We start from the raw sequence: 23950 nt of genomic DNA, 5'->3' as shown, positions 1-23950 counted from the left end.
CATTACTATTGCGTTGTAGTCTCTCCTCTCTCTCCTCTGCTCGCGTCGCCCGCCATGCCGCTGCGCATGAAGGCGACGAGCAACGCAGACGAGGCTGTCTTGCGCGCTCAGCACCGCGCAGCCCGAAAGTCGCGCTCCAAGCGCACCCCGCGCACCCGCGAAGAGTCGCTCACGCCGCCGCGCAACCCGCCCAAGCGCGACCTCGCCGACGAGGACTGGGGCTTCGACGAGTCGAGCGTCCCGCCCGAGCAGGCCTACAAGCGCACCCGCACCGACGACGAGTTCCTCGAGGCGCTCGAGGACGCGGAGCAGCACGACCGCGGCATCGGTGTGCACGAGGACAACTTCTACTCCCGCCACGTCCCCGCGTACGCGAGCTACTACGGCAGCGCGGCCGGCGCGGCGGCGGGCATCGACCCGGGCCGCGAAGACCTCGCGCAGATGGACGACGAGGAGTACGCAGAGTGGGTCCGCGCGGGCATGTGGCGCCGCAAGAACCGCGACGAGGTCGAGCGCCTCGAACGCGCAGAGCGCGAGCGCAAGGAGCGCGAGGAGCGCGAGCGGAGGGACAATGAGCGGAGGGACCGCGAGGAGCGCGAGCGAATCCGCAAGTTGGAGGAGCGGCGCAAGCGGAAGAGCAAGGAGGAGGAGGAGAGCGCGCGCAAGAGGTACGACGAAGGGTGGAGCAAGCTGCACAAGGCCGTCGCGGGCGCGGCAGCAGCAGCAGCAGCAGCGAGTGCGGCTCCCGCCTCTTCCGCGCCGACGCCTGACGGCACTCCCCCGCCTGCCTCGGCGTCCGACGCGACAGCCGACGCACCAACCGCGCCCAGCACGTCGTCCTATCCTCTTCGCTTTACCGACTTCCCCTGGCCGCTCTACCCGCCAATGGCCTTCCCGCCTCTTACCTGGCCCTCCCTCGACGACCTCACTCCCTCGGCCATCTCGTCCTTTCTCCTGCCCGACTCGCTCGCCGCCGACAAGCACAAGGCGACGCTGCGGCAGGCCGTGCTCGCGTACCACCCGGATCGGTTCGAGCGATTCGTGCTCCGCGTGCCCGAGGAAAAGGAGGACGTGCGCGAGAGGGTGAGGGAGCTCGGCCTCCGGGTCAGCCAGGTGCTGAACGACCTGTCCAAGCGCGGAGCGTAACCCGGAGGAGGAGGTGATCACGATCTGGACGTTTGCGCGCGGCGCTTCTCCCTCTCGCGCAGTCATCGTGTTGTTGCCAATACTAGCGTTTGCCTTTCTCGCCTCTTTCACTACGCGCTTTCACTGGCCGTGAATTACCTTTCTCGGTGCCACGATGGCAAAAACAGGCGAGTGAGTGAACGGTACTGATATGGCATTCCTCCTCTTCCGTCTCCTCCTGTTCCTCCGTCTACAACTTGGCCTTCGTCGACGCGCCCGCCGAGCCAGGCACGTCAGCATACGACTCGATACGCTCGACCGCGAGCTTGCTGAGCGTCGGGAAGATGCGCGCGTGCGTCGCGGCCTTGGCGGACGAGGCGTTGCCCTGCGCGACGCGCGCGGCGATGCCTTGCGTGATGACGGCGAGCTGCGGACAGATGTACGCGTGTCAGCGGACTTGCAACTGTCTACGTAGTACAGCCGAGAGCTCGGAGCGAGCGATCGCAGCTTGTGCAGGCATAGCACCAGATCCCGCGTGACGTACCCGGAAGAACGCAAAGCTGACGCATCCCTCCCAAGCCTTCCTCCCGCGCAGCATCTCGCGCTGCCGGTCAGACCCGAGGTTGCCCGTCGCGGCGGTCGCCGTATCGTCCGCGTCGCCGCCCATCGTCGTGAGATAGTCGAGCGACATGTGCGTGCACCAGGCCGAGAGGAGGCGAGAGGGCGGCGGAATGGGAAGCGCGGCGAGAGGAATGTCCCTGAAGGTTTGTGCACGCGTCGTGAGTCTCGTTTCGTCATCGCAGGGGCCGTCATGAACAGCGAGCTGCACGATGGTGGCCATAAGCGGAACGAACTGCAACTCACCTCAGCCCGGTCAGGTAGCCCGCCCCGCCCGAATCGCTAGGAATAAAGTAGGGCTGGAGGAGGTTGGCCAGGTCGGAGAAGGGGTGGCCGAGCGTCGAGAGCTCCCAGTCGAGGATGCCGATCACGCGCGGCTCGGTAGGGTGGAAGATCTGCGAGCGACAGAAGATGACAGTGAGTGCGGTGCTCCGGTGCATCAGGTCGGCTGAGCAATTGTCTCGTGCCGCGGCTGGAGACCGCAACGGGAAAAGGGCTTGAGAAGGTCCCGAAACGCGCAACTCACCATATTGTCGCACTTGAAGTCACCATGCACGATCCTCGCCTCGAGACTCCTCCCGTTCTTCTCAGCAGTGCCGGCGGATGCAGGCGAGCCGGGCAAGTTGCGGCTGTACCAGTCGAGGAGGAAGTCGATCTGCGGGATCGGCCCGACCGCCTCGCCCGTCTGCTTGTTGACGACTGCCGCCTGTGCTTGCGAGACTTTCGAAAGAGATCTGTTCCAAGCGGCGGAGTTAGCATAGCACTGCAGGCAGACGGGCGCCGAAAGGTTCTGACCGAATCTGGCGCGGGTAGAAGGCGGCTGTCGAGCCATAGTCGCCCAGTCCTATCTTCTGCGGGTCGAGCGCGTGCAGTGCAGCAAGTGTCTTGATGATGGCGAGCCAGCTGTCCCGGGCGGTCAAGATCAGAGACCTGCTCGAACGCGAAAGAATGCCAGCACACGCACAGCGCTTCTCGCTCCTCCTTCGTCTTGACCTCGGGCATGCGCACATCCTCAAACTTTCGTCCGTCGAGGTACTCCATCTGTGCGTACGAGTAAAACGGCCAAGAGAAGTGTGTCAGGTCACGTAGGAAGACGCCTCGTCTAAACTGCGGACGCACCAAGTACCACTGCCTCCCGATGACGCCCTCGTCCTTGCACAGGTGGTACACCTTGGGGACCGGCACGCTGCCCTCCTTGCCGAGCGCCTCGAGGATGCGGTACTCGCGGTCGATCGCGTGCGCCGTCTTGGAGATGACGGGGCCCGGCGGGCGGGTGCGCACGACGTAGCGCTTGCCGTTGTTGGCCGTGAGGAGGTACGTCGGGTTCCTGCAGCCGGGCGGGGACGAGATTAACTTGAGTGAAAGCGGCGAGGAGGTGGGGAAGGGAGGCGCACGACTGGCCAAAGCTGAACTGGTAGACGGTCGGGTCGACCTTGAAGCCCTTGACCTTGGCTTCGATGTACGCGCGCAGCTTGTCCGTGTCGAGCGGGGTCCTGCGCGGTTCTCCTCGTCAGACGATTCGAGCCTTCGGAGCGAGAGCAAAGTGGGGAAGCGAGAACAGCGACGACGCACCGGATGGGCCCGTACTCTTGCTCGGACGGTATGGCCATTCTTCCAGTCCTGCTCGAGCAGCTGCAGGAGCGACTTGTGAGCGAAGAGTTGGGAAGAGCCAGCCGAGTTGCTTCGGCGACAACGAGCGCCGACGAGCCGGTCCTCGCCTCCCCTGAGCCACACCAACGGTCTCTCTCGCGCTACAAGCTTCGAGGCAGGCCAGGCCGAGGGAGAGTGAGACGGTGCACTAGCAATACAGACAATCGCGCCATGGGTCGAGCCAAGGGTTGAAGAAGGAGTGGAGAACTGGACTAGTCGCGTGAAGGTAGTGTCTATGGGTGGTCGTGGTGAGCAACGTGACCAGGCGATCGACGACGGCGGTGCGCTGTCGGGATCAACATGGCGAGGCGTATGGACAAGGGAGAGAGGTCGAGCGAAAGGTGCCGAGCACCGGACCTGTGCGTCTATGACGACGGCCCACCAGCCAGGGCGACCCTCCCCGCTCAGTAGAACTGCCCGTACCCGCCCTTCTGCGGCGGGTACGCCTGCTGCCCGTACGCGCCGTGCCCGCCGCCGCCGCCGTACCCTGCCGGGCTCTCGTCCTCCTCGCGCAGGAGCAGCGTCTCCTTGACGTCCCACGCGCTGACCTTGGACCCGACCGAGAACTCGAGATCCTCCTGCGTGTGTGAGAATAGTATCGAGGCGAGGTGAGCGTCGAGTGAGCAGCGGGTAGTGTGAGGCAACGTGCAAGGAGCGGGAAGAGGCGAGGCGAGAGCAGGTCAGTCGCAGGAAGAGAAATTTCTGACGCGCGGGAGAAGACTCGCCTTGGTCAAGCTGTCCCAGTACTTGTAGACTGCCGAGCGAGAGGCACCAGCCAATCGGTGGTCAGTGCCGAAGAGGCCGGGGCGGACTAGAGAGACGGTTGTCAAGGACATGAAGACGCACCCATCATGACGGCGAACAGCGTGCACAGAGCGTGGAAGAACGTCCCGTCCAGATAGTGCGACACGGCGTCGCAGATCGTGTTGCTGAACGCGAACAGGAGCACCTGACCGATGATCCAGAACGCCGTGCCGAAGATGATGTCGGCGACGGGCCACCGGTCGTCGAGCGTGCGCAGGACGAGGACGAGCTGCGCGATGATGTAGATGACGACGCAGGCGAGGTTGAAGATGAACTGCAGGACCCAGAGGCCCGAGGGAGTCGCCCTCGAGAGGCCGGCGGCATCCTTGAAGGTGCCGATCGAGATCAGGCCGACGATGAGACCGACGACAGCCGAGCTGCCTTGCAGGAACTGACGATGCAGACGTAAGTTACGGGCATACGAAGAATCGAAGGGCACGAACGCACCCAGAGCGAGAGAGGCGTGCCGTCCTCGACAACCTGGAAACCGACGAAGCCGTTCACGAGCAGGCACCAATATGTTGCGCACGTCAGGCCGGTGTGGATGGCGGCGAACCACTGTAGACGGAACGGGTCAGGCTGGTCGTTCATGGGAAAGTCAAGTTGGACGTACGGCGTAGACGTCGGAACTTGTGGGGATGATGGACGAGTCGAGGAAGATGGCGAGCAGCTCCTCGCCAAAGTACATGTAGAAGAAGATGAGGATCTCCTTCCGGCCGACCGCCGTGTACTTGGACCGCACGTGCAGTATCATGATGAGGACCATCAAGAGCGCGCAGATGTGGAGGAAGGAGGTGGCTGTTTGCGCAGTGCACGATCAGTCGCCGTGCTTGACACGCCCAAACCAAGGGAAAGCCGCAGCGCACCAGGCTGGAAGACGAGGGTGCGGCCAAACTCGACATTGCGCGAGTAGCACACGGGCTCGATGCCATAGTCGGTTGCTCCGAGAAGCGGGCAGACGATGAGTGCTCCTCGCGAGCAGATCCACTCGTACTTGCCGAACTCGAGCGTGGCGTTCGACGACATGGCGATCACCCTGCGCGACGAGGAAATCGGAGTCAGCTCGGGTCGGTGTGATCTGGTGACTCATCGCAGAGTAGCTAAGGAGTGCCTCGGCCAGTACGAACGTACTCACCTAGTCCTCGGTGCGTCGCTGCAGTGCGATCAGAGCGATTTCACGGACGAGGTGCCGGCTGTGCGCAGCGGCGCAGACACGTGAAGGGGTTCGCGTGGACCGTGGAGGGTGTACACCGTCAGCACGTGTGCAGCTCGAGCAGCTCCGTGCAGCGGTTCGCGGCGATGGCGGACACGGGTGCGGCCAAGCCGGCGCGTCCTCCTCATCGTCGCGACTTGCCAACGAGCCACTCGCGCTCAACTCGCGCGAGGGCCTAATTGCAGGCTCTCGAGTTGCTCTGTAGAGCTGCGGGCGAGCACACGCTGCCCGAAACTGCTCCCACGATCTCCGCTTCTTCCTGTGATCCGCTCGGTTTCTGGGACCGCGTCCTCTCGCTCCCACTCAGTCGCGAACCGATGGCGTGAGGTGCGCACAACAAGCGAGTTCCTTGGAGTCACACGCCGAGCGTGTGCACGCCTCGCTGCTGGCTTCCGCCCCACCGCCTCCCTCCTCGCGCCGAGCTACCTACGCTCTCGCTTTGCAGCCCGCCTCTCGACCCCGAATGATGAAAAACGCCCACCTGTCATCCTTGTTCTTCGAGGTCAGGGCCTCTCTGCCTTCGGGCGGGAGTGCGCCAGACCCGTGACGAGAAAACGACTTGGCCTTTCTCTCCCTCGCCCTGCCGTCTCGCAGTCTCTTCTCCTCGTCTGCGCTCGCGTGGCGGGAGAAGAGGTGCGCGACGGCAGGTAAGGGGTTCCTGACTGGTGCTCGGGCTGCAGAGACTTACTTGCGGCCCTCTGTGCAACCTGCTCGGGACAAATCTCCCGAATCAGCCTGGCAGTCGATTCCTTCGCTTCCGGGCCATTCTGTCCTTCCTTGCTTGTCCGAATTTGCCACAACCTCGTGAGTTGTGAGCTTTCCGAACAGCGGTCAATCCGATGATGCCGCCGCGACATGTCTCCTGTTCGCCAGCGACAGGAGCACCGGACCTTCCGAGGAGCGCACCAGGCGGGAGCAGATGCGTCTGCGCCTCTCTGATCCTCCTCCATCGTGCTCATGGAGCGCCTCTTTCGCTCGAGATGGCCTCCCCGTATCGAGGCACCGCCAGCAACACAGCGCCTATCCCCGCCTGAAGCTTGGCAGCTTGCTCAGCGAGTGCAGTACTGGAGCGACGAGATTCAGCAGCTACGCCTTGAGCGAGTTGCGCGCACACACCCGTACGAGGCGACGCGCGCGGAGCAGAAAGGTTCGTCGGGTGTCTTTCGAGCACCGAATCAGATCATTTGAGGTTTCCGCATTGTTCATACCGTCCGCTCACCGCCACTCGATGACACAGCCGAGGATAGCCGCCGCCAGCATCTCAAGCATGCTTACTTAGAGTGGGTGGTGGCCGGGGTCTCGCTGGAAAAGGAGCAGAAACGCCAAGCCCTCATCGCGAGGCAGACGGTGCGTCAGATTCCTTCGCGTCCACTGAGTTGTTCCGCGCCAACGTCTCCGCCGCAGACTGCAGCGTATGTCGTCAATGAACTCCGTGTCCAGCGGACTGCTGCCGCAAACTTCGCAGCGCAGGCGCGGGCCAGGGAGCGCGATCTCAATCACGAGTTGGTCCACGTCAATGCAAAGACACACTCAATTGGCCCGCCTCGCTCACGTCTACACCCAGGAATGCTCTGTGAGTCACAACATTGCAACGTATCAGCGCCATGTACTGACCACGATCTCGTGGCAGTGTCTGCCCGCAAGCGCGAGGAGCAAGTGGAGCTGCCGGGGTTACTGCAGGAACACGCGTATCTCACACACGGTAAGTCCTGTCTCAACAGGCCACTAGTTAGCTACTGATTATGCGTCGCAGATCTCGGCAATACCATGGAATACCGCATTGCCGAGGAGGAGAAATCCCGACAACTCGAATCTGCAATTGCGGAGTTCAATGATCTGTATCACAGCATCAGTACGTCAGTTTGCCTTGCATCTCGGACAGGGCACTTAGCTGAACTATAATGCAGGGGGTGTCGACGCGACCGAGGCGGTGAGCGAGAAGGCCATCTCTCTGCCTTCGCGCGCTGACTCTTCCGTGCTGCGCAGCCCCCGCGCTATTTGCATGCAGTGCACCAACCGCATGTATCTGGTCCTCGCGACTCGCCCCACTGTGCGCTTCAGATCTTTCTCGGTTCGTCACATCTTTCGTTGATTGACGCTTCCGCCAAACAGTGCACCAGGCAGGTCCACCGGGACACGCAACGCATGCAGAGCAAGAGCGCCGACGTACCATCTGTGCGTACTGGCTCGCGAGGCTGCAGCTGCGGTCTCGGACTGATTCGCTCGTGTGCAGTCATCGAAAGGCTGGATGACTGGGTGGAGCGCCACAATGCCAGCTCTTGTGCGTGCACCCTTCAATTTTTCATTGAGATGATTCCGCGCACTCACACTCGGGGCTGCAGCGGAGGATGCAAGGCTCCAGTCGCCCGTAGAGCAAGGTCCGCATCTGTCCTTCGAGTTTTGCGACCTTCGGCTGCTGACGCAATTGCGGTAGAGTGGCGCAACACCTTCCAGCAACAATTGCAGGACGCAAGCGTGGGTAGCACGCTTCCATCGGCTTCGGAACGCCGCAGTCCTTCGCCGCCGGAGAACACGCGACTGCCGTTCGATCAGCGCTACTCAAGTCTGCTTCGTCATTCGGATCACCGCCAACCTCGTCGTACAAATGTTGCTCACCGCGACCATCATGACCACGTTGGAGTGCACGACTCCGAGGGCGAAGGCGACGAGCCTCTTCGTACAACGGCACACACGCCAGTGGCCCGACGCAGATCTTCAGCCAAGTCCCGCCGCCCGCACAGTGAACAGCGAGCAGACGCTCATGCGCAAGCAATGGCCGCCTTGGAGGGCCCACCTCCCGAATTGCCCCACCTCAGTTCCACCGTCAACTTCGTGGAAGATCCGTTCAACGGTTTCACGTAGAATGGCCATGTGCCGGAATCACCCTGAATGCCTGTCTCCTCTTTACCTTTCTCTCGCTCAGCCAATGCATCGTGTTCTTTCTCGTGCCCCGTGTTCATCCGAAGCGTTCCGCTTTGCGCCACGCAAGAGTCTTCCTCGCCCGTCCGTCTGTGTGCGCTGTTATGTCGGCGCTTGTGCAGCAACTGCGCTTCCTTGCAGCGCCGTGCGCATCGAAAGTGGGCTCCGATTACGCAAGTTGACAGGGATCCAGCAAGCGCAAGGCGCTCAACAAGTCCGAATCCTTTGCGATGCGAGGCGCGATCGTGCCCAACGAGAGGCTGTGAGCCGAGGATATGGCGACAAGCAGGCGGCATGACCGCCTTGTCCCAGCTGGCAGCCTATGAGCGTTAAAGAGCAGCTTATGTGGAAAAGCGAGCGGGACGACGAGCCGGATCCGGTGAAGCCTAGCCTTGCGGCACGGGGTGGACTGTACGAGTAGGTCAACCACAGTAGAGAGCGTGTGGGAGCCCGTCGCTAGAAGCTGCGGAGCGGGTCAATAATCAGCGAGAGGAGAAGCAGTAAAGCAGCTCGAGTGTGCGCCATTCGCGACCGAGGAAGGTGCAGCTTCGAGTCCCTGAAAAGACCTCAACGGGGCTACTCGCGCGTAGACAATCTCCCACGCGCCGTTGCGGTCCAGCCAGGAAGGATCCGCCAAGGTGATGACAGCGGCGCAGACGCGGGTAGCGCTCCGAAAAGGGCGGGTCGGGCGTGCACAGTCTGCCCGTGTGTAGGTCGAGCGCCTCTGTGCTGCAACTCCACGCGAGCAGAACGAGGACGAGGACGAGGGTGATCAAGGGGTCGTCCTCATCGTCGCGACTTGGGAACGAGCCACTCTCGCCTTACTCGCGCGAAGGCCCGTGTGCGGGCTGCCGAGATGCTCCGCAGAGCTGTTGGCAAGCATGCGCTGCCCGTAACCGCTCTCGCGGTCTCCACTTCTCTCAATGATTCGCTCGGTTCGGTACACTTTCACCCCGCCATCAGCCGCTCGACGGAGCGGTCACGGACTGCTCTGCGTCGAGCACATCGACATTGCCGCACGTGCGAGCGCCTCGCTGCTGACTTACGCTTCTCCGCTTCCCTCCTCCCGCCGAGCTACGCTCTCGCTTTGCAGCCCGCCTCTCCACCCCGAATGATGAAAACCGCCCACCTGTCATCCTTGTTCTTCGAGGTCAGGGCCTCTCTGCCTTCGGGCGGGAGTGCGCCAGACCCGTGACGAGAAAACGACTTGGCCTTTCTCTCCCTCGCCCTGCCGTCTCGCTGTCTCTTCTCCTCGTCTGCGCTCGCGTGGCGGGAGAAGAGATGCGAGACGGCAGGCAGGGTGCTCCTGACTGGGGTTGAGGCGGCTGTACGCTCATCCAAGCATCGCTGCCATTCTGCTGTCACCCAAAGACCCCTTGTCGTTACCTGCTCGGCACAGCTCTCTCTGCCAAGCTGCTTTGCCCTTCTCATCAAGTGCACCTCCACGCTGCAAAATGTGCTACGGCTGCACCGTTGTCCGCTGACTGGTAGTCGCGAGGCGAAGCTAGTGTTGGCAGAAATGCGGCCGGAGGACTGCAATGAACCCCGAGCCAGGGCGTTGTGAGGGTTGGAAAGCGGCGAGAGTATCTCTCGCGAGACTGTGGAACTGTGGCTAGTCCTGCAGGCGAAGACGTTCCGACCTCTCCCTCCCGCGGAAGCAAGGGCGTCGGCTGCTCCTGTTCGACCACAATCTCAAAGTCTCGCGGGCCAGCTGAGCTGGATGGACGTCGACCCGAGCTACTTCCCGCACGACTCTCCGCCGCGTTCCCCGAGCCCGGTGCTGCCTCCTCTTCCTCCGGTCGCGCTCCCCTCTGCGCCTCGGCCCACCGTCTCGCCCTCGGTCTCGCGCGTGTTCCAGCGAAAGGGGCAGGACAGTGCACCGACGATGAGCGGGACTGGCCTCGACCTCTCGCGCCCGTCGGACGGGCCCAAGAACCGCGACCGACTCGGGAGTGGGGGAGACGCAGACGCCGATCTCGAGCAGGTGAGCTTCCGGCGGAGCGGGAGAGGGCTGAGGTCGAGCTACAGGAGCCCGCACGCTGTCCTGTTCTGTCTCTGGACTCCCCGACACTTGTGGTCCATCCCGCTCGCTCCCTTCTACCCGCGTCATCCGACCGGGCACTTCTCCCTTGCTGAAAGGCCAGGAGCTGACTTCCGTCTGTCTCGACTTGCTCACAGGAGGTTGCGCGAGCCCGGGCCGAGCGCGCATCCCGTCTCTCGCGGCAGAACTCGCAGACGGCGGCTTCGTCTCCTGCGACCGACTCTCGCGACACGGCCTCTGCGCGCACCAACATCCTCAACCTCGTCGCACAGGGGCAGCAGTCCCTCGCAGGCACCAAGAATGGCTCGTCGACACCGTCGCTCGCCATGTTCATGGGCGGCGGAAACCAGCGCAGGGTCCACCGCGTCGGGACGGGCATGACCGAGGACGAGAAGGCCGAGACGGAGCGCCTCGAGCAGGAGATGGCTGCGACGAGGGCCCGTTGGGGCGGTAAGGGCGCGGCGCAGGAAGGTGGACCGCCGCAGGGCGCCATGAGCCTCGCGGCGTTGATGCGCGGTGGGAAGGCCGGCGCACCGCCTGCCGCAGACGTTCTTCCGCCAGTGCCTCCCCCTGCTGCCGAGCCGAGACAGCCTGAGGCGTCGAGCGAGCAGGCGGCACCCACCTCGCCCCCGCTCGTCGAAGCCAAGGTCATTTCGCGCTCTCCGCCTCCGACGACCGAAAGCGCTGCGCCTGTTCCTCCGCCCACTGCTATCTCCCCTCCTCCCACCGTCGCCCCGTCCACTTCTTCACCTCCTCTCGACTCCGCCGCTTCCCCTCGGCTCGGGTCCTCGTCCTCCTCTAACGCCGCCGCCGCCGCCGCCGCACCGAGCAACACCCTCACGCGCCTCCAATCCTCGCACATCGTCGCCGACCGGCTCAAGTGGTCTCAGTCGCTCGCTCAGCCGAACCCAGAGGAGCAAGCTGTTCCACGGCAGCGGGCGCCGTCCGGCCTGCCGAGCCCGGAGAAGCGCCGCAGCGTCATCGAGCGCTGGGGGCGCGACGAGCCCAACGTTACGGGCGGTGCGTCAACGCCGCCGAGCCCGACGGTGGCCAGGGTTAGGCCGAAGAGCTGGGTGCAGTCGCCGCCGCTGGGCGGACCGCCCAAGGACGTGGGGCGCAAAAGCCCTGAACGAACCGAGGAGGCGTCGATCGAGACGGCCAAGGTCGAGCAAGTCGACGTTCCCGAGGAGCCTGTTGCATCGCATGTCGAGCCAAAGCTTGTGCACGTGCGTATGGTCCCGTCACACGCGAAGTCCTGGCCCTGACATCCTTGACCACCCAGGTCACTCGCGACCGCGCACGCCCGACCAAGTCGACCCCGCGAACGACCGGCTCCTCCGCCAACCCACCTGGCGTTTCAGCTGCAGCGGCACCCGAGCTGTCAACCTCCTCGCCCGCCCCTGCTCCGACTGAAGAGCCTGCGCCATCGACCGCCAAGACCGGCTACACAAAGCCCGCCTGGAGCGGTGCACCGATTGGCGTGAGAGACCCTTCGCACTCGTCGCTGAAGGCGAACGAAGACGACGAGGCTGTGCCGGAGAAGCGCCACACGCGTGGTGTTGCCCTCCCGGGCTTGTCCGCCGCGCCGCTCAAGCCCGCCGGCTCGCGACCTGCGCCGATCAGCGGCCCGTCTGCGCCATCCGTTCCTGGAGCTGCCGCCTCCGACGCTGCCGACGACGATGCGCCCGCTTCGCCGTCTATTTCGTCCGTCCGCGCCGCCGCGATGCGCTGGGGCAAGGCATCGTCCTCGTCTTCGAGCAGCGAGGCGATGCAGGCGCTCAAGGCGTCATACGGCGTCCGCGCTGCGCCCGTCCCGACTCGTCAAGCAAGCATGCCCGTGCGGCAGCAGGAGCTCGAAAAGGTGCAGGTGCCGACCAAGAGCCACTCGGTCGAGGTGCCCGTGCCGCCGCCCGTCTCGTCTACGACAACTCTGCCTGTCACTGCGCCTTCTCCGCCTCACGAGCCACTGACGGCGTCAGAACGCGCGACGCAGTCGCAGGCGGCTTTGACCTCCTTTCCGACTGCGACCCCTACCTTGACGTCCTCACCATCACCTTCGCCTGCTCAGAAGGCGCCCGACCCGAGTGCCCGCGCAGCATTGCAGACGCCATCGGCTTCTGCGACGCCACGATCCCTCGTCGACGACATCGTGTCTCTCGTCCGCGCGCCGCGGCAAGTCGTACACCTGCCGCCAGGCGAGACGCTCTCGCTCGACGTCTTCCACCTCAACTCGCCAACCGATGACCCACACCCGATCGATCACAACCACATGCTGTTCGGTTCCGAGATCCTCGGGATCGTGCACCGCGACGACCGCGGGCGCACGAGCGCCTGGGTGTGGTACGGCGCCGAGGCGGGCGAGACGCGCCGCACCGAGGAGCGCATCGATCGGCTCGCTGAGAAGGTCAAGGTCGAGCTCGTTGAGGTCGGGCACAGGGAGGAACCGCCTGCTCTGGCCGAGGCGTTTGCCGGACAGCTGACGATCTGCAAGGTGCGTGATCGGGGCTGACGTCTGCCTCTCGCGTTTGAGAGCACATGCAGCGCTCGTTCAATTGCTCACGAGCTGACTTCAAGCTGCGCAGGGCAACCGCGACGAGTTTGACCACCTCGCGCCTCGCATGTTCACCGTCCGCGAATCCGACGGCGTTGTCTTCGTCGAAGAAGACGACCGGGTGCGTCTTCGCTTACCATTCCCGTAAAGATATCATGCTGATGAAGTCTTTCCGCAGACGGTCTGCTCGCTTTGCTCCGGCCACTGCACGACCTTCTCTTCGCTGGGCGAAGTGTATGCCTGGCTCGGCGAGGGCTCGACCGACCTCGAACGGCAGGCGTGCTGCGAATTTGCAGAAGCTATTGCAGATGGCCGGGCCGTCAGTGTGCTTGCCGAAGGCGAGGAGACGGCACTGTTCTGGCACCAGATGCCAGACGGGACAGAGTATGCTTCGGCGAACGTAAGTTCAGCCTTCAATGCCATCTCGCTCAGCATGAGGCGATTCTGACGTGCAATCTCGCAGTATTGGGGCGCGCGACCTCACTATCCGCTCAGCGCCACGTTGGTCCGCCTCGACTCGTCCGCCTCTCCGCCCTTCTCGCTCGTCCGAACATCGGAGCTCTCGCAGTCGCACGTCTACCTTCTGGACGGTGGGTACGCCGAGCACTGGGTCATCGTGCCTCAGCAAGCCAAGGGCAAGAAGGACGACATCCGCCTCGCGCTCAACACCGCAGCAAAGCTGTCGAGCCAGTGGTCCGAGCGCGGCTTCCCGTCTCGCACGCCTTACCACGTATGTTCATGTCCTTGTCTAGCCTTGCGCCAGCGGTCCGACGACGCTGACGATCCGCTTGGTATTCTTCCGCAGATCCTCGCGTTCCCGTCCCTGATCCCGAAGGACCTCCCGTTCCTCTCGCGCCAGTTTGACTGGTCCGCGCTCAACGCCGATCAGCGACCGACCAAGATGCACGTCTACACAGCCGACGAAGCGCGTGAGACGCTACTTTGATCCGCGCGCGTGCGCACTCGTGTAGAATTTCGCCTGTCGTCTTCCCCTTTGTCTCTTTCGTTGCTGTACGCTCTGTGGAGCATTGCACAGAAACTGCCATCTCACTCGTCACCGCGGTTGGGGAATAATCGTTCCGGGAGACAGGCGATGCATACTGTAGCGAGGCCGGCAAATGAGAGAGATGAGGGCGAATGGGAGGAGCTAGCTGAACAACCAAGGCACAAACGAATGGAATGGAGATGAACGACAGTGGAGGAGAGGGGTGTGTACGACAGACTGCAAGGTACAAGCGGAGGACGAGGGAGCGGGCAAGAATCTAGCTGCGTGCGGCATGCGGGCCTAGGGGGGCGTGTCGTCGGAGCAGACGAGCTGCTGAAAGATGGCGTCGAACGGATCCGACGACGTCGTCATGCTTGGCGGGGCCGTGGCAGGTGGCTCGGGAAGCGAGAGATCGTCGTACGACGGGAGGGCTGCGAGGTGCAGAGCATTGCTCGGTGGCAGGGCTATCTCGCAAGTCATGCCCGCAGTTCCGCAAGCGGACGAGAAGTCCACGCCCGAGAATGGCGCTGACGTGATGAATTCGTCGAAGGTGAGCGGCGGCTGCAGCGGCAGGAGGTAGTTGGGCAGGGAAGGCGTTTCCATTGTGCTCGACGGCGGCGGCGTCGGCACGAAGTCGAACGATTTCAGGCCGGCGGGGGCGGACTGCGGCGGGACAGGCAACCCATTGACGAGCGCTGGGTCGAAGGCTGACGAGTGAGCCGAGTTGAACCAGGTGACCGGTGCCGAGCTGAAGGCTGTCCAAGCCTCGGCTGCCGCACGAGGCGGTGGAGCGAGCGCATTCTGGAAGTCTTGGTCGAACTGCGGGGACATTGGCGATAGGAGGTTCGGGTACTCGAACGGCGGGAGCAGCATGTCCGAGCAGGGTATGTTGCACATGTCGGCAGGGAGCGAGACGTGGATTGACTCTTCACTCGTCGCCGATGCCGGTACAACAAGGCCGGATGGTGCGACGATATTCGACACGCTCGCAGGCGTTGACAGCGGCGAACCTTCGTTGGACGGCTTGCGCCGGCTTTTGGGGCGGTAGGCATAGTCTGCGATGGCAGGTTCTAAGGACAGCGTCGCCGGGGAGCGCTTGGAAAAACGCACCGGGATAGCGCTTTGCGTGCTCCTCCTTCTCCTTGACGGCCTGGCGAGCGTACTGCTCGCGGATCTCGGGTCCTTCGTCTCGCCACAGGCCGGCAATCAAACGAGCTGCGCGGCCAGATGGGACCGTTAACATCGGCTGAAGCTGGAAGAGTACGAAGCGTGACATACAAAGGTCTGCCTGCTGCAAGCGTGCACCCTGCTCGTCCTTGCAGCCCGCCAGCGCCTTGAGTTGCGCCGAGCGATAGAGCATGAACGAGTTCGGCGGACGAGGAATGTAGCCAGCCGGCTTCTTCTTACACTTTTTCCGTTTCGCCGGGAGCTCGCCGGCGTCGACTGTCGAAGGAGGACCAGCCGCGGATGCACCGGGCTCAGCGACGTCGCGGGACGAAGACCCTCCCGCGGGGAGCTCGGGTCCCTCCGACGGCCCCAAAAGCGCCAGCGATGACCTTGTCGCCGTAGCAGAATCGGAGGCGGAGCGCAGGAGCACGCTTGGGAAGGCGTACTTCGGGGGCGCGCTCGTCATTGGCGAAGACTGTGCGAGAGCGACGTTGCGGCTGAAGGCATCCGGGTACGGCTCGCTCTTGCGCGGCGAGCGGGTCGTGTTCGCGCACGAACTTCCACGCGGCGGGCTCCTAAGCACCGCCAGGGCAGCGTCGAGCGTGGAAGAGCCGCTGGCGTGCGATTCGGTGCGGGCCATCGGGGAGCTGCCTGGCAAGCTCGTCGGCGTTGGTGGGGCGAGCTGCGGGGCGTCGTTGGTTGCGGAACCGGTAGGGGGGTCGCAGCTGAAGGAGTTGCCGCTTGCTTCGGGCGGTCCAGACCGAACTGTGCCATCAAGGTCCTGTTCCGCCCCTGCCCCTCCGACGACGACCGCGCGAACGCTGCGTGTCCTTCTCGGAGTCGACATGTTTGAATGAAGGCGGTCGAGCAGTCGCTCTAGAGCGATGCGACGTCTGGCGGTGAGATCTAATCGACGATAAGCGGTGAACGAGGTCAGCTCTTGGTCGCGAACGGGAAGGAGTCATCAGGTAGATGCACAAGTTGCACAACGAACGGTCCGTGTGCCGCTTCGCAGGACGGGGTAGAGACGCCTGCCACGCACCCTGACGAGAGGACGAGGTCTGTGCGACTGCGCGGTCCCCGCTGGTCGTCCGCTATTGTCGAATGTGATGTGCAGCAGTTCTCCAGCGAGTGCACCTCCTGATGGAACCGTCTGGCGCTAGAGACGAGATGATGGGGGGAGCGCAAGACGCAGTTCGACTTGAGCTGGCCTGAAGCAGATCGCTCAAACCGGCGACTACGCCGACGCCGAATGCCTGGCTAGGTACGGAGCACTTGCGGGGAGCGGCGTGCACGAGACGCTGCCCTTAGCCGCGAGAATAGGGAGCAGCGGGAAAAGCACGACGCAGTTCGACGGGAAAGCGGCAAAACGGGCACGTCAAGCGGGGGCGGATCAGTGGGGCTAGTGCGCTTAGCAGAGGCACGTGGCAGACGGCACGAGGATCCGAAAGAGGGCTTTGACCCGATCAGAGGAGGCAAGAGAAGTTTGCGGAGGACAAAGGCGCCGGGCGGAGGCGCGTCAATTGCGCCAAGTCTCGCGGGGGAGCTCTTCGTGGAGCTCCTAAGCGCTACTTACAGTGTGTCGGAACGTATGTAGGCCGGTAGGCATCGACCTGCCGTTGCGCGCCAGTTGCGCGTCATGTCATCTCTTGCCTCTGTCCGCCTGGTGCGAGGCGCCCGCGAGACGGGGACAGTGGAATCAGGGATACTCGGGCTACCCCGAAGGCGCCTTCGGGCACGTCTCGGGGCTGACTTGCCGGTAAGTACCGCAGCTGATACCGGCCCGGTCATTCCTGCATGTTCGCCTTCGCAAGTCGTCAAGCGGCGACCGGCCCCCTCTTCGGGAAAGAGCCATGGAGGCGTTCGGCCTGCATGCCCGCTCGACCGGAAGCGGGCTTGTCGGCCGTGTCCGACCCGACCCTTTCAGCGATCAGCGCAGCCGCCGTTGAACCGCCGGTCGTCGGCCAAGGCGAACGAAAGGCGATGAGACTTGCGGGGCGGAAATGAAAGCACAAAGACATGCATGGTCGTGCGCGTGACGCAGGGCGTACTCAGCCTCGAGACAGCCCTGCATTCGGCACACAAGTTTCTCCGCACCGACTGCACGCACGAGTTGCGAACGAGGCGAATCAAGAGCGAGGATGTCCGAACTCTCACTTTCGCCTCTCCGCTGTAACGTCCGTAAGGCAGCACTCACAGCTTGGATGGCTGTGACGCCCCGCAAGCGTGCCAAGCACGAAACTGCACCGGCTCGCGCGTTCGCAGAGGCGCTTGCTCGCGTGCGTGCTCAGGCGGCCTTCGTCGAGCAGTCCGTCGCCCTCGCGCCTGGAGACGCGGCTGAGGTGCAGCGCGAGCTGTCTGTGCTGAACGAACGCATCACGGCACTCGAGAAGGCAATCGACCAGAGCAACGGCGAGGACGTGGGCGAGCTCGCGAGCTGGAAGGACGACCTCGACGCTGTCGGAACGAGTCTGTGGAACCGCTCGATGGCGCTCAAGCACGTGCATGACGGTCAGCGTGACGACAAGACGTGGCTGGCTCCGTTCGCGGCGCGTGCGTGTCTCTGCTTGCATCTTCGCTGCCTCGCAAGGTTGATATTCCCACTGTCTCGCAGTCCGTCTGATCGGGTATCGCCTCATCCGCATCGGTGCCGTCGAGCCTCTCAGCGATGCCGGTGAGCTGCCGAACTGCCTATTCTGCCTAGTGCCGTGGCCCACGCTCGCGTCTCCAGACTGTATCTCGCATCTCTCGCTTGCCGTCAAGACCGCGTCCGCTTTGCTCGCCTGCGAACGAGTCGCACCTGTCGAGTCGCTCCTGCCTGAATGCGCGCAGTTTGCAGCTGAAGTCGAACAGCAGACGGCTTCAGGCGCGGCGGATCGCGTCAAGACCTTGCTCGCCTACTACTGCTTCCGCATCCGCTTCTCGCTGGTCAATGACAATGTGGCGCTCGCACACTGGGCGGTGCACAAGTCGCAAGACCTGCTCGAGCACAACGACATTCCGCACCGCGATGTTCGTCGATTCCTGCTTCCTCGGGCGCCTGTTTCGGTTATACGCTCGCATCTCATGCTCCTCTCGACTGGACACGCAGACGATCTCTTGTGCGAGCAGCGTCATGTCCATCGCAGCAGCCGAGCTCGGCAAAAGCGCTGCTAGCTCCGCCGGCGAAGGCGCAGAGACGCAGCCCGTCGGGGACATGCTCGAGTGGGTGCTCGCGCTCCTCGAGCCAGTTCCAGGCGACGAGGCTCGCTCGCTCAGAGTATGTCCGTCGCGACCTCGAGCAAGAGCATGGCTCATTGTCAACTCTCAGGTCATCGCCCTCAAGCTTCTCGTGCAGCTGGCCAAGGCAAGCCCGCAGGACTCGAGCAAGGCAGAAGTGGCCGTCAGGCAGCTCGTCGTACGTGCGGATTCCGTGTCTCGATTCAGGAGTATCGCCTACAACGCCGCTTCACAGGAACTGGACGCCTCGCCACGCGCTCACCGCCTCCTCGTCAAGCTGATCATCGGTCGAAACGGATCCGACGACGAGGTACAACAAGGTGCGCTAGCTGATCCAAAGTTTCTCGAGCAACCATTCCTTATGACCCGGCTCTGCACAGCGTTTCGCGCTGCAGTGCACAACCTGAAGGAACCCGAGGATGCCGCTCTGTTCGCTGCGAAGGTCTCTCGCCAATGAAGCGTTGCTGACGCAGGACTCCACAGCCTTCTCGCGACACTAGAGGCTCTGCCGCAGTCCAGGTCTGCTGATCCAGCTCCGTCGCGGTCGCAGAGCTGTGCTGACGGGCCTGTCGGCGCAGACGGCAACTCCGCTTCTCGTTGTGGCAGGTCGCCGCTCAGCAGCCTGCATCCGACTTGCGCGCGACAGATGCCGTGCTCGGCTGCGTGATTTTGAACGCAGTCGTCCAGGCTTCCGAGCCGGACAAAGACGAGATCGAGAAGCTGTTCAGTAGCATCGCAGCGAGTCCGTCGCCCCTTGCTTCCGACTCACCCCGACATCAGGATGCTGACTTAGTTCGCAATCTGCAGAGTACCCGAACTTTCGCTTGTCAATCGCTGAAGCGTTCACGTGCGCGACCCAGCTGCGGCGGTTCGGCGACAAGGCTTCGCAGGACAAGCGTCACTGCGAAGCGGCGGGCTGGTACTTCTTGTCGGCGCATAGCGTGCTGAGCGCACTTCCGCCGGACACGCACGCCAAGTCGATTCGGTGCGTTCAACTCGTGGTCGAGTTGCGGCCGCAGAACGGCTCGTCCTGATTTTTCGGTCACAGCAAAGCCGCTCTCTGCTTCGTACACGCTGTCATGCCCGACCGCGTCGAAGAGGCGATGCAGTGTATCCGCGTAGAGGATGAGCAAGCCAAGGACCACTTCCTCCGCTTTTGCGCCAGGCTGCAAGAACCGACGAAGGGCGAGTCCCCTACTCCTGTGACGGTGTGCTCAGCTGCTCATCGGTACGATTCAGCCCTCAGAACGCTGCGCAAGATGACGACTGCACCCGACTTCTCGCCGAGCCTCCTCCAGTGGGCCTTCAAGCTCGTCTCGGAGCGCGACGACAAAGCCATGGCGACGGCGATTCTCACTATGCTGCACGACCTCGCCAAGTCGGCGTCTATTGCTCTCGGGCTCGACTACATGGTCTTGACGCGGTGCGTGACAGCCGCTTCGGTCTGTGCCGAAACTTGCAGCTGAAGCGCCGTACCTCGTAGAAGCCTCATTCGCCAGCACATCTCGCTCCTACAGAGCCAGACGATGTCGCTCGACCATTAGTCCGTCTCAATATCCTCGAACTCGTGAGCGAGACGGGGGGTCTAACAAACCACTTGACCGCAGCACGAAGAACGTCGAAGTCGTGCTCAATCAGCTCAAGTCAGGTACGCGCGAAACCATCGGCAACAGCTGTGAAGCGGACCTCCAGCTCACGAAGAGGTCCCGCAGGCCTTCAGCTCGCGACCCGCCTACACGAAACGAACCAAGGGCCTGCCTCGCTCGGGAAGGAGGTCACCTGGCTCTACAAGACTGGTACGGTGGTTCGCGTTCCGCAATCTGCTGAAGGGTGTTGACACTCTTGCTGGCAGCCTTCAACATTTGCGTCGAGCGCTCGGAGCGCTGGACCACCGAAACGACGACGGCTTTCTTCGAAGTAGCAGCGCATCTTGGCTCGCTCGCTGAAGCCGCCGGGACCAAGGTCGAAACTACGCGCCTCTGGACGTGCAAGATCGCTGTCATTGCTGGCAAGTACGCCATTGCGCAGGATTTGGCGGACCAGGACACCGTGCGCTACCAGACGGATTCATTCCTCCCCGCCACTGACACGACGTCGACCGCAGGTCGCTTACGAAAGCTTGCTGAGCGAGGTCGACGGCTTCCTCGACGCCTATACCGCTGCGCCGGCTGGAAGTGCCCCAGTTGAGAAGGTCCAGCAGCTCCTCGAGGTCGCCTACTCGGCCAAGGTCGAAGCACTCGTGCACCTGGAACGCTGGCAAAGACTCGCTGAGCTCGTTGAGGCGCGTCGAGCTTGCCATGCCATCTGGCCGAAGTGCCGCCGATCGGCGCGAGTCCTAACATCGCCGTGTCTCTTAAGCAGGTGTTCGAGGAGTCACAACGCGACGTCCCGCTCACGATTATCAAGCTTATCGTCGACAAGGTGACACAGAGCGCCCTGTGCGAGCACCAGCACGTCAGCACAATCCTGCGCAAGGCACTCGCCATCCTGTACAGCCGCCAGGACGTTGACATGTATGTCGCAGGGCGCCACGGGAGCAGGTCCGCGGCAAAGACTGACCATGATTTCGCATCTCTTCAGCCCTTCGATGTCTCTGTGGCTTCGAGCCATCGTCTTCTCGCTCGTCCGCATGCGCCACGTTGATGAAGCGCTCAAGTACGTCAAGAACGCGGCGCACTTCGTTCAGCAGCACAAGGTACGAGCGATCTCGCGTCGGAGGGACAGACAAGCAGGCTGACTCAACGCTCGCTGGGTCCGAGCAGAACGAGTATCCGGAGGAGGAGGCAAACTGGTGCGCAGGTTGGTCTGTCCGGCATCGGCGCACGTGACTGATCCGTCGCGGGTCCGCATCGGGAACACAGGATGCTGTCGCTTGCTTGGGACGAGGGTACGTTGCCTGCCCTAATAACGTCGCTGGATGTCGACGGGCAGGCTGACGCCTTGCCCACACAGGTCTCGATGCGTTCTCGGCTCATCAGCCCGCAAGGGGTGCCGACTGGTGCGAGACAAGCCTTACAATCGCTGAGGCGATGCGCGCCGACATAGTCAAGACGGTACCTCAGGTGTCCTTGCGAGCTCGAACCATAGCACGGCAAGGACTTGACGAATACCCTTCGAACAGCTCAACGACCGCCTTGACGAACTCAAGAAGCGCTACAGCGAGCCTGAGGGGATTCCGCTGGTCTGACAGGATGGTCGGCGGCGCGAGCTTGAACGGGAAGTGCCTGTGTCGCTTGTTGTCCTCTTCACCCTCCGCAAGAAAGCTTTGACTCGAGCTCTCTCGCGCAACAAGCGGGATCCGAGATGATGTGAACGAGCGTGAGAGTGTCTTTGCACAGGTTGCGAGGGTGGGTCGTCAAGATGCTTGGTCTGGCAGATCTTGATGATTGAACGAGCGAAATGCGAATAGGTCAAGGGATTCGTGAGCTTAGAGCATGACGGTGATGGCGCCTGCACCGATGGCGCCAACGACAGCCGCCGTGATGGCACCGACGATGCCCTGTGCAGTACCACGCGCGCCGTTGCTTCCGCCCGAACTGCCGCCCGAACCGCTGCCGCTGCTCGAGGTCGCCGCTGCTGAGGCGTAGGCGACCGTGGCAGAGACGGAGCCGGTCTGGCCCGTCGAGAGCGGGATCGAGAGCGATGCATCGGTCGACACGGCAGTCGGGGCTGCGAGCGAGATCGAGGTGGTTCCGGCGGTCCACTGCGCGAAGTTCTGTTCAGGTGACGAGGAGTCAGTGCACCGACCATGTGACACATGACAGGCACCGCAGAACGAAGGAAGAGCAATACGCACCGGGTAGGTGTAGCCCGACTCGACATACGGCTCCGTGTTGTTCATCGCGACGCCGACGGGCGCGACGTATTTGAACGCCTCCTTGATCTTCGGGAGGAACTCCTCGGCAAGCGAGATCGTGTCGGCGTTGAGCTCGTGCGTGAGGACGATCGTGCCGTTGACCGCGTAAGAGCCATTCTTGCCGCCGTTGAGGATCTCGTTGTAATTGCCCTCGATCGTCGCGCGAGATAGCGTCGCAATGTTGTAGTCGAACGTGTTGTCAGACCAGATGATGGTCTGCATGCCGAGCGACTGCGCGATGTAGCGCACGCGGTCGTCGACATCGCCATAGGGAGGGCGCCAGCACTGCACCGTCACGCCGAGGACGTCCTTGATCGCCTTCTTCGAGTAGTAGAGCTCGGCGAACACCTGCTCGTTGGTGAGCGCGGTCATGTACCGATGGGACCACGTGTGCGCGCAGCTGCGAAAGGGATTCGGTCAGCCGTCGAGCGATGAGAGAACGGCGCCGCCTTCAGTGCACGACGCATGAGACCGGCCAAGGGGCAGTGCGCACATCTCGTGGCCATCGGTGAGACCGCGCTGTGCCTCAAGCGGCCAGTCGAGGACGTTCGAGCCGATGTAGAACATGGTCGCTGAGGGAGTTCGACACGTCAGACAGCGCGAGCGCAGAGTCGGGGAAAGAGGCTCGTACCCTTCTGCTTCTGGTCCTGCAAGTAGTCGTAAAAAGCGTTGTGCGAGCAGTTCGGTCCGTCATCATAGGTCAAACTGTGAGGATGGAGTCAATCAGCCGTGGAGCAGGAGAGACGGTAGGGGCTTTCCGCACCCCCATGTTTCTGGCGTGGCTAGGTTGTACACGTCCGACTGGAGGCCCTTAGCCTTGGGCGTGTGGCACTGCTCATATGTCCACCAGCAGTCCGGGTCGGTTGCACCGTCGTCTGCGAGCACGTAGCGTAGTCAGCACACGTTGCCTTGCAACGACGCCGCTAGAGACGTACAGTTGACGCCGGAGAAATCGCCTGCAGGCTACACGCGGACGAAGATGTGAGTGCGGATACTTCGGGGATCGTGCTGGCGGACGCACAGTGCCTTTAGGAGCGATGTTCGGGATCGAGCCGTTCAGAGACTGGAAAAGCGCAGTCACATCCGGCTGAGCGGTCCTGTGGAGCGTCATGAATCGCGTCAGCACGCTCGTGCACGGTGGACCGCGTCTTGCGGACTAGGGCCTTCTCGCGCGAAATAGACGTTGGACGTACGACAAGTTCGCGATTTCCCAGATCTCTGGGAAGACTCCTGCAGCTTGCTGTCCGAGTGAGTTGATCAGCGTTAGCAGGCGCTTTTGATTTGACGGGAAGCAGCTCGATCGGCGCACCAGAGCGGCCACAGGAGGGTACGAGTACGGCGTGCATTCTTCCGCCGCATTCGTGATCTGCGCGTTGCTGGCCTCGTCGGTGCGAGACGGTGCCGTAGCAGCAGCGGCGGCGCTCGTGCCGGCCGCGACAGTTCTGGACGCCGCAGCTGAAGAAGCGGCAGCGCGGCGAACGCGCTGAAAGTGCTTCTCGTCTCCGCACGCCGAGGCGAAGGCGGCGCCAGCGAGGACAGCAAGGGCCAGAGAAGAGTGCATCGTGCAGCACCAAGCAAGTGAAGGGACGGAGCGAGCGAGAGCAGAGGCCGCTAATTGGGGTTCGGCAGTGCTGTGCGGAGGCCACAGGACGCGTTCGGCTGGTCTACGCAGCATCGTGTCAAAGGGTCCGCGAGTCGCGCAGACACAGCACTGGGTCCTCGAAAGAGCAGAGCAGGCGAGAAGGACCGCACAGAAGGTAAGAAAGCGACGGGCAACGCGTCCAGCAGGGGAGAGTTGGCTT

At 63.0% G+C, this 23950-nt stretch overlaps 7 protein-coding genes across 7 annotated transcripts; 3 read left to right on the top strand and 4 right to left on the bottom strand.

Annotated features, from left to right (window-relative positions):
• Window positions 1-54: 54 nt before the first annotated feature.
• On the top strand, window positions 55-1146 carry JCM10292_000504 (uncharacterized protein; the record flags this gene model as incomplete). The annotated part of the gene is made up of 1 exon (XM_076649407.1): window positions 55-1146. The coding sequence occupies one exon, from the start codon at window positions 55-57 to the stop codon at window positions 1144-1146; it is 1092 nt and encodes a 363-aa protein (XP_076504998.1).
• Window positions 1147-1375: 229 nt separating this feature from the next.
• On the bottom strand, window positions 1376-3353 carry JCM10292_000503 (phosphotransferase family protein; the record flags this gene model as incomplete). Its single annotated transcript, XM_076649406.1, has 9 exons — window positions 1376-1552; window positions 1670-1883; window positions 1990-2138; window positions 2270-2477; window positions 2539-2646; window positions 2708-2784; window positions 2863-3070; window positions 3138-3236; window positions 3316-3353. 9 exons carry the CDS (start codon window positions 3351-3353, stop codon window positions 1376-1378), a joined length of 1278 nt encoding a protein of 425 aa, XP_076504997.1.
• A 444-nt stretch (window positions 3354-3797) lies between these two features.
• CHS7 (Chs7p) lies at window positions 3798-5223 on the bottom strand (the record flags this gene model as incomplete). Its single annotated transcript, XM_076649405.1, has 6 exons — window positions 3798-3971; window positions 4119-4147; window positions 4240-4588; window positions 4645-4755; window positions 4811-4995; window positions 5064-5223. 6 exons carry the CDS (start codon window positions 5221-5223, stop codon window positions 3798-3800), a joined length of 1008 nt encoding a protein of 335 aa, XP_076504996.1.
• Window positions 5224-10049: 4826 nt separating this feature from the next.
• On the top strand, window positions 10050-13867 carry JCM10292_000501 (uncharacterized protein; the record flags this gene model as incomplete). The annotated part of the gene is made up of 7 exons (XM_076649404.1): window positions 10050-10313; window positions 10508-11596; window positions 11653-12861; window positions 12953-13042; window positions 13100-13321; window positions 13385-13651; window positions 13727-13867. The coding sequence occupies 7 exons, from the start codon at window positions 10050-10052 to the stop codon at window positions 13865-13867; spliced, it is 3282 nt and encodes a 1093-aa protein (XP_076504995.1).
• A 339-nt stretch (window positions 13868-14206) lies between these two features.
• On the bottom strand, window positions 14207-15713 carry JCM10292_000500 (HMG-box domain-containing protein; the record flags this gene model as incomplete). The annotated part of the gene is made up of 3 exons (XM_076649403.1): window positions 14207-14961; window positions 15017-15121; window positions 15185-15713. 3 exons carry the CDS (start codon window positions 15711-15713, stop codon window positions 14207-14209), a joined length of 1389 nt encoding a protein of 462 aa, XP_076504994.1.
• Window positions 15714-17277: 1564 nt separating this feature from the next.
• Window positions 17278-21479, top strand: JCM10292_000499 (uncharacterized protein; the record flags this gene model as incomplete). The annotated part of the gene is made up of 23 exons (XM_076649402.1): window positions 17278-17626; window positions 17688-17747; window positions 17805-18085; window positions 18165-18332; window positions 18384-18470; window positions 18528-18612; window positions 18673-18721; window positions 18776-18811; window positions 18871-19034; window positions 19100-19277; window positions 19341-19477; window positions 19532-19715; window positions 19776-19835; window positions 19900-19940; window positions 20005-20088; window positions 20145-20341; window positions 20397-20567; window positions 20654-20805; window positions 20873-20987; window positions 21055-21083; window positions 21154-21179; window positions 21245-21345; window positions 21414-21479. The coding sequence occupies 23 exons, from the start codon at window positions 17278-17280 to the stop codon at window positions 21477-21479; spliced, it is 2820 nt and encodes a 939-aa protein (XP_076504993.1).
• Window positions 21480-21719: 240 nt separating this feature from the next.
• On the bottom strand, window positions 21720-23709 carry JCM10292_000498 (chitin deacetylase; the record flags this gene model as incomplete). The annotated part of the gene is made up of 9 exons (XM_076649401.1): window positions 21720-22007; window positions 22089-22548; window positions 22642-22720; window positions 22780-22853; window positions 22912-23023; window positions 23084-23111; window positions 23170-23245; window positions 23342-23388; window positions 23458-23709. The coding sequence occupies 9 exons, from the start codon at window positions 23707-23709 to the stop codon at window positions 21720-21722; spliced, it is 1416 nt and encodes a 471-aa protein (XP_076504992.1).
• Between the last annotated feature and the right edge of the window lie 241 nt (window positions 23710-23950).

The sequence above is a fragment of the Rhodotorula paludigena genome (genome assembly GCF_050403205.1).
Source record: "Rhodotorula paludigena JCM10292 DNA, Rt_paludigena_JCM10292v1_ctg24, whole genome shotgun sequence".
Lineage (NCBI taxonomy): Eukaryota > Fungi > Basidiomycota > Microbotryomycetes > Sporidiobolales > Sporidiobolaceae > Rhodotorula > Rhodotorula paludigena.
The sequence above is the reverse complement of the archived record's forward strand: the minus strand, read 5'-3'. Positions and strand labels throughout refer to the sequence as shown.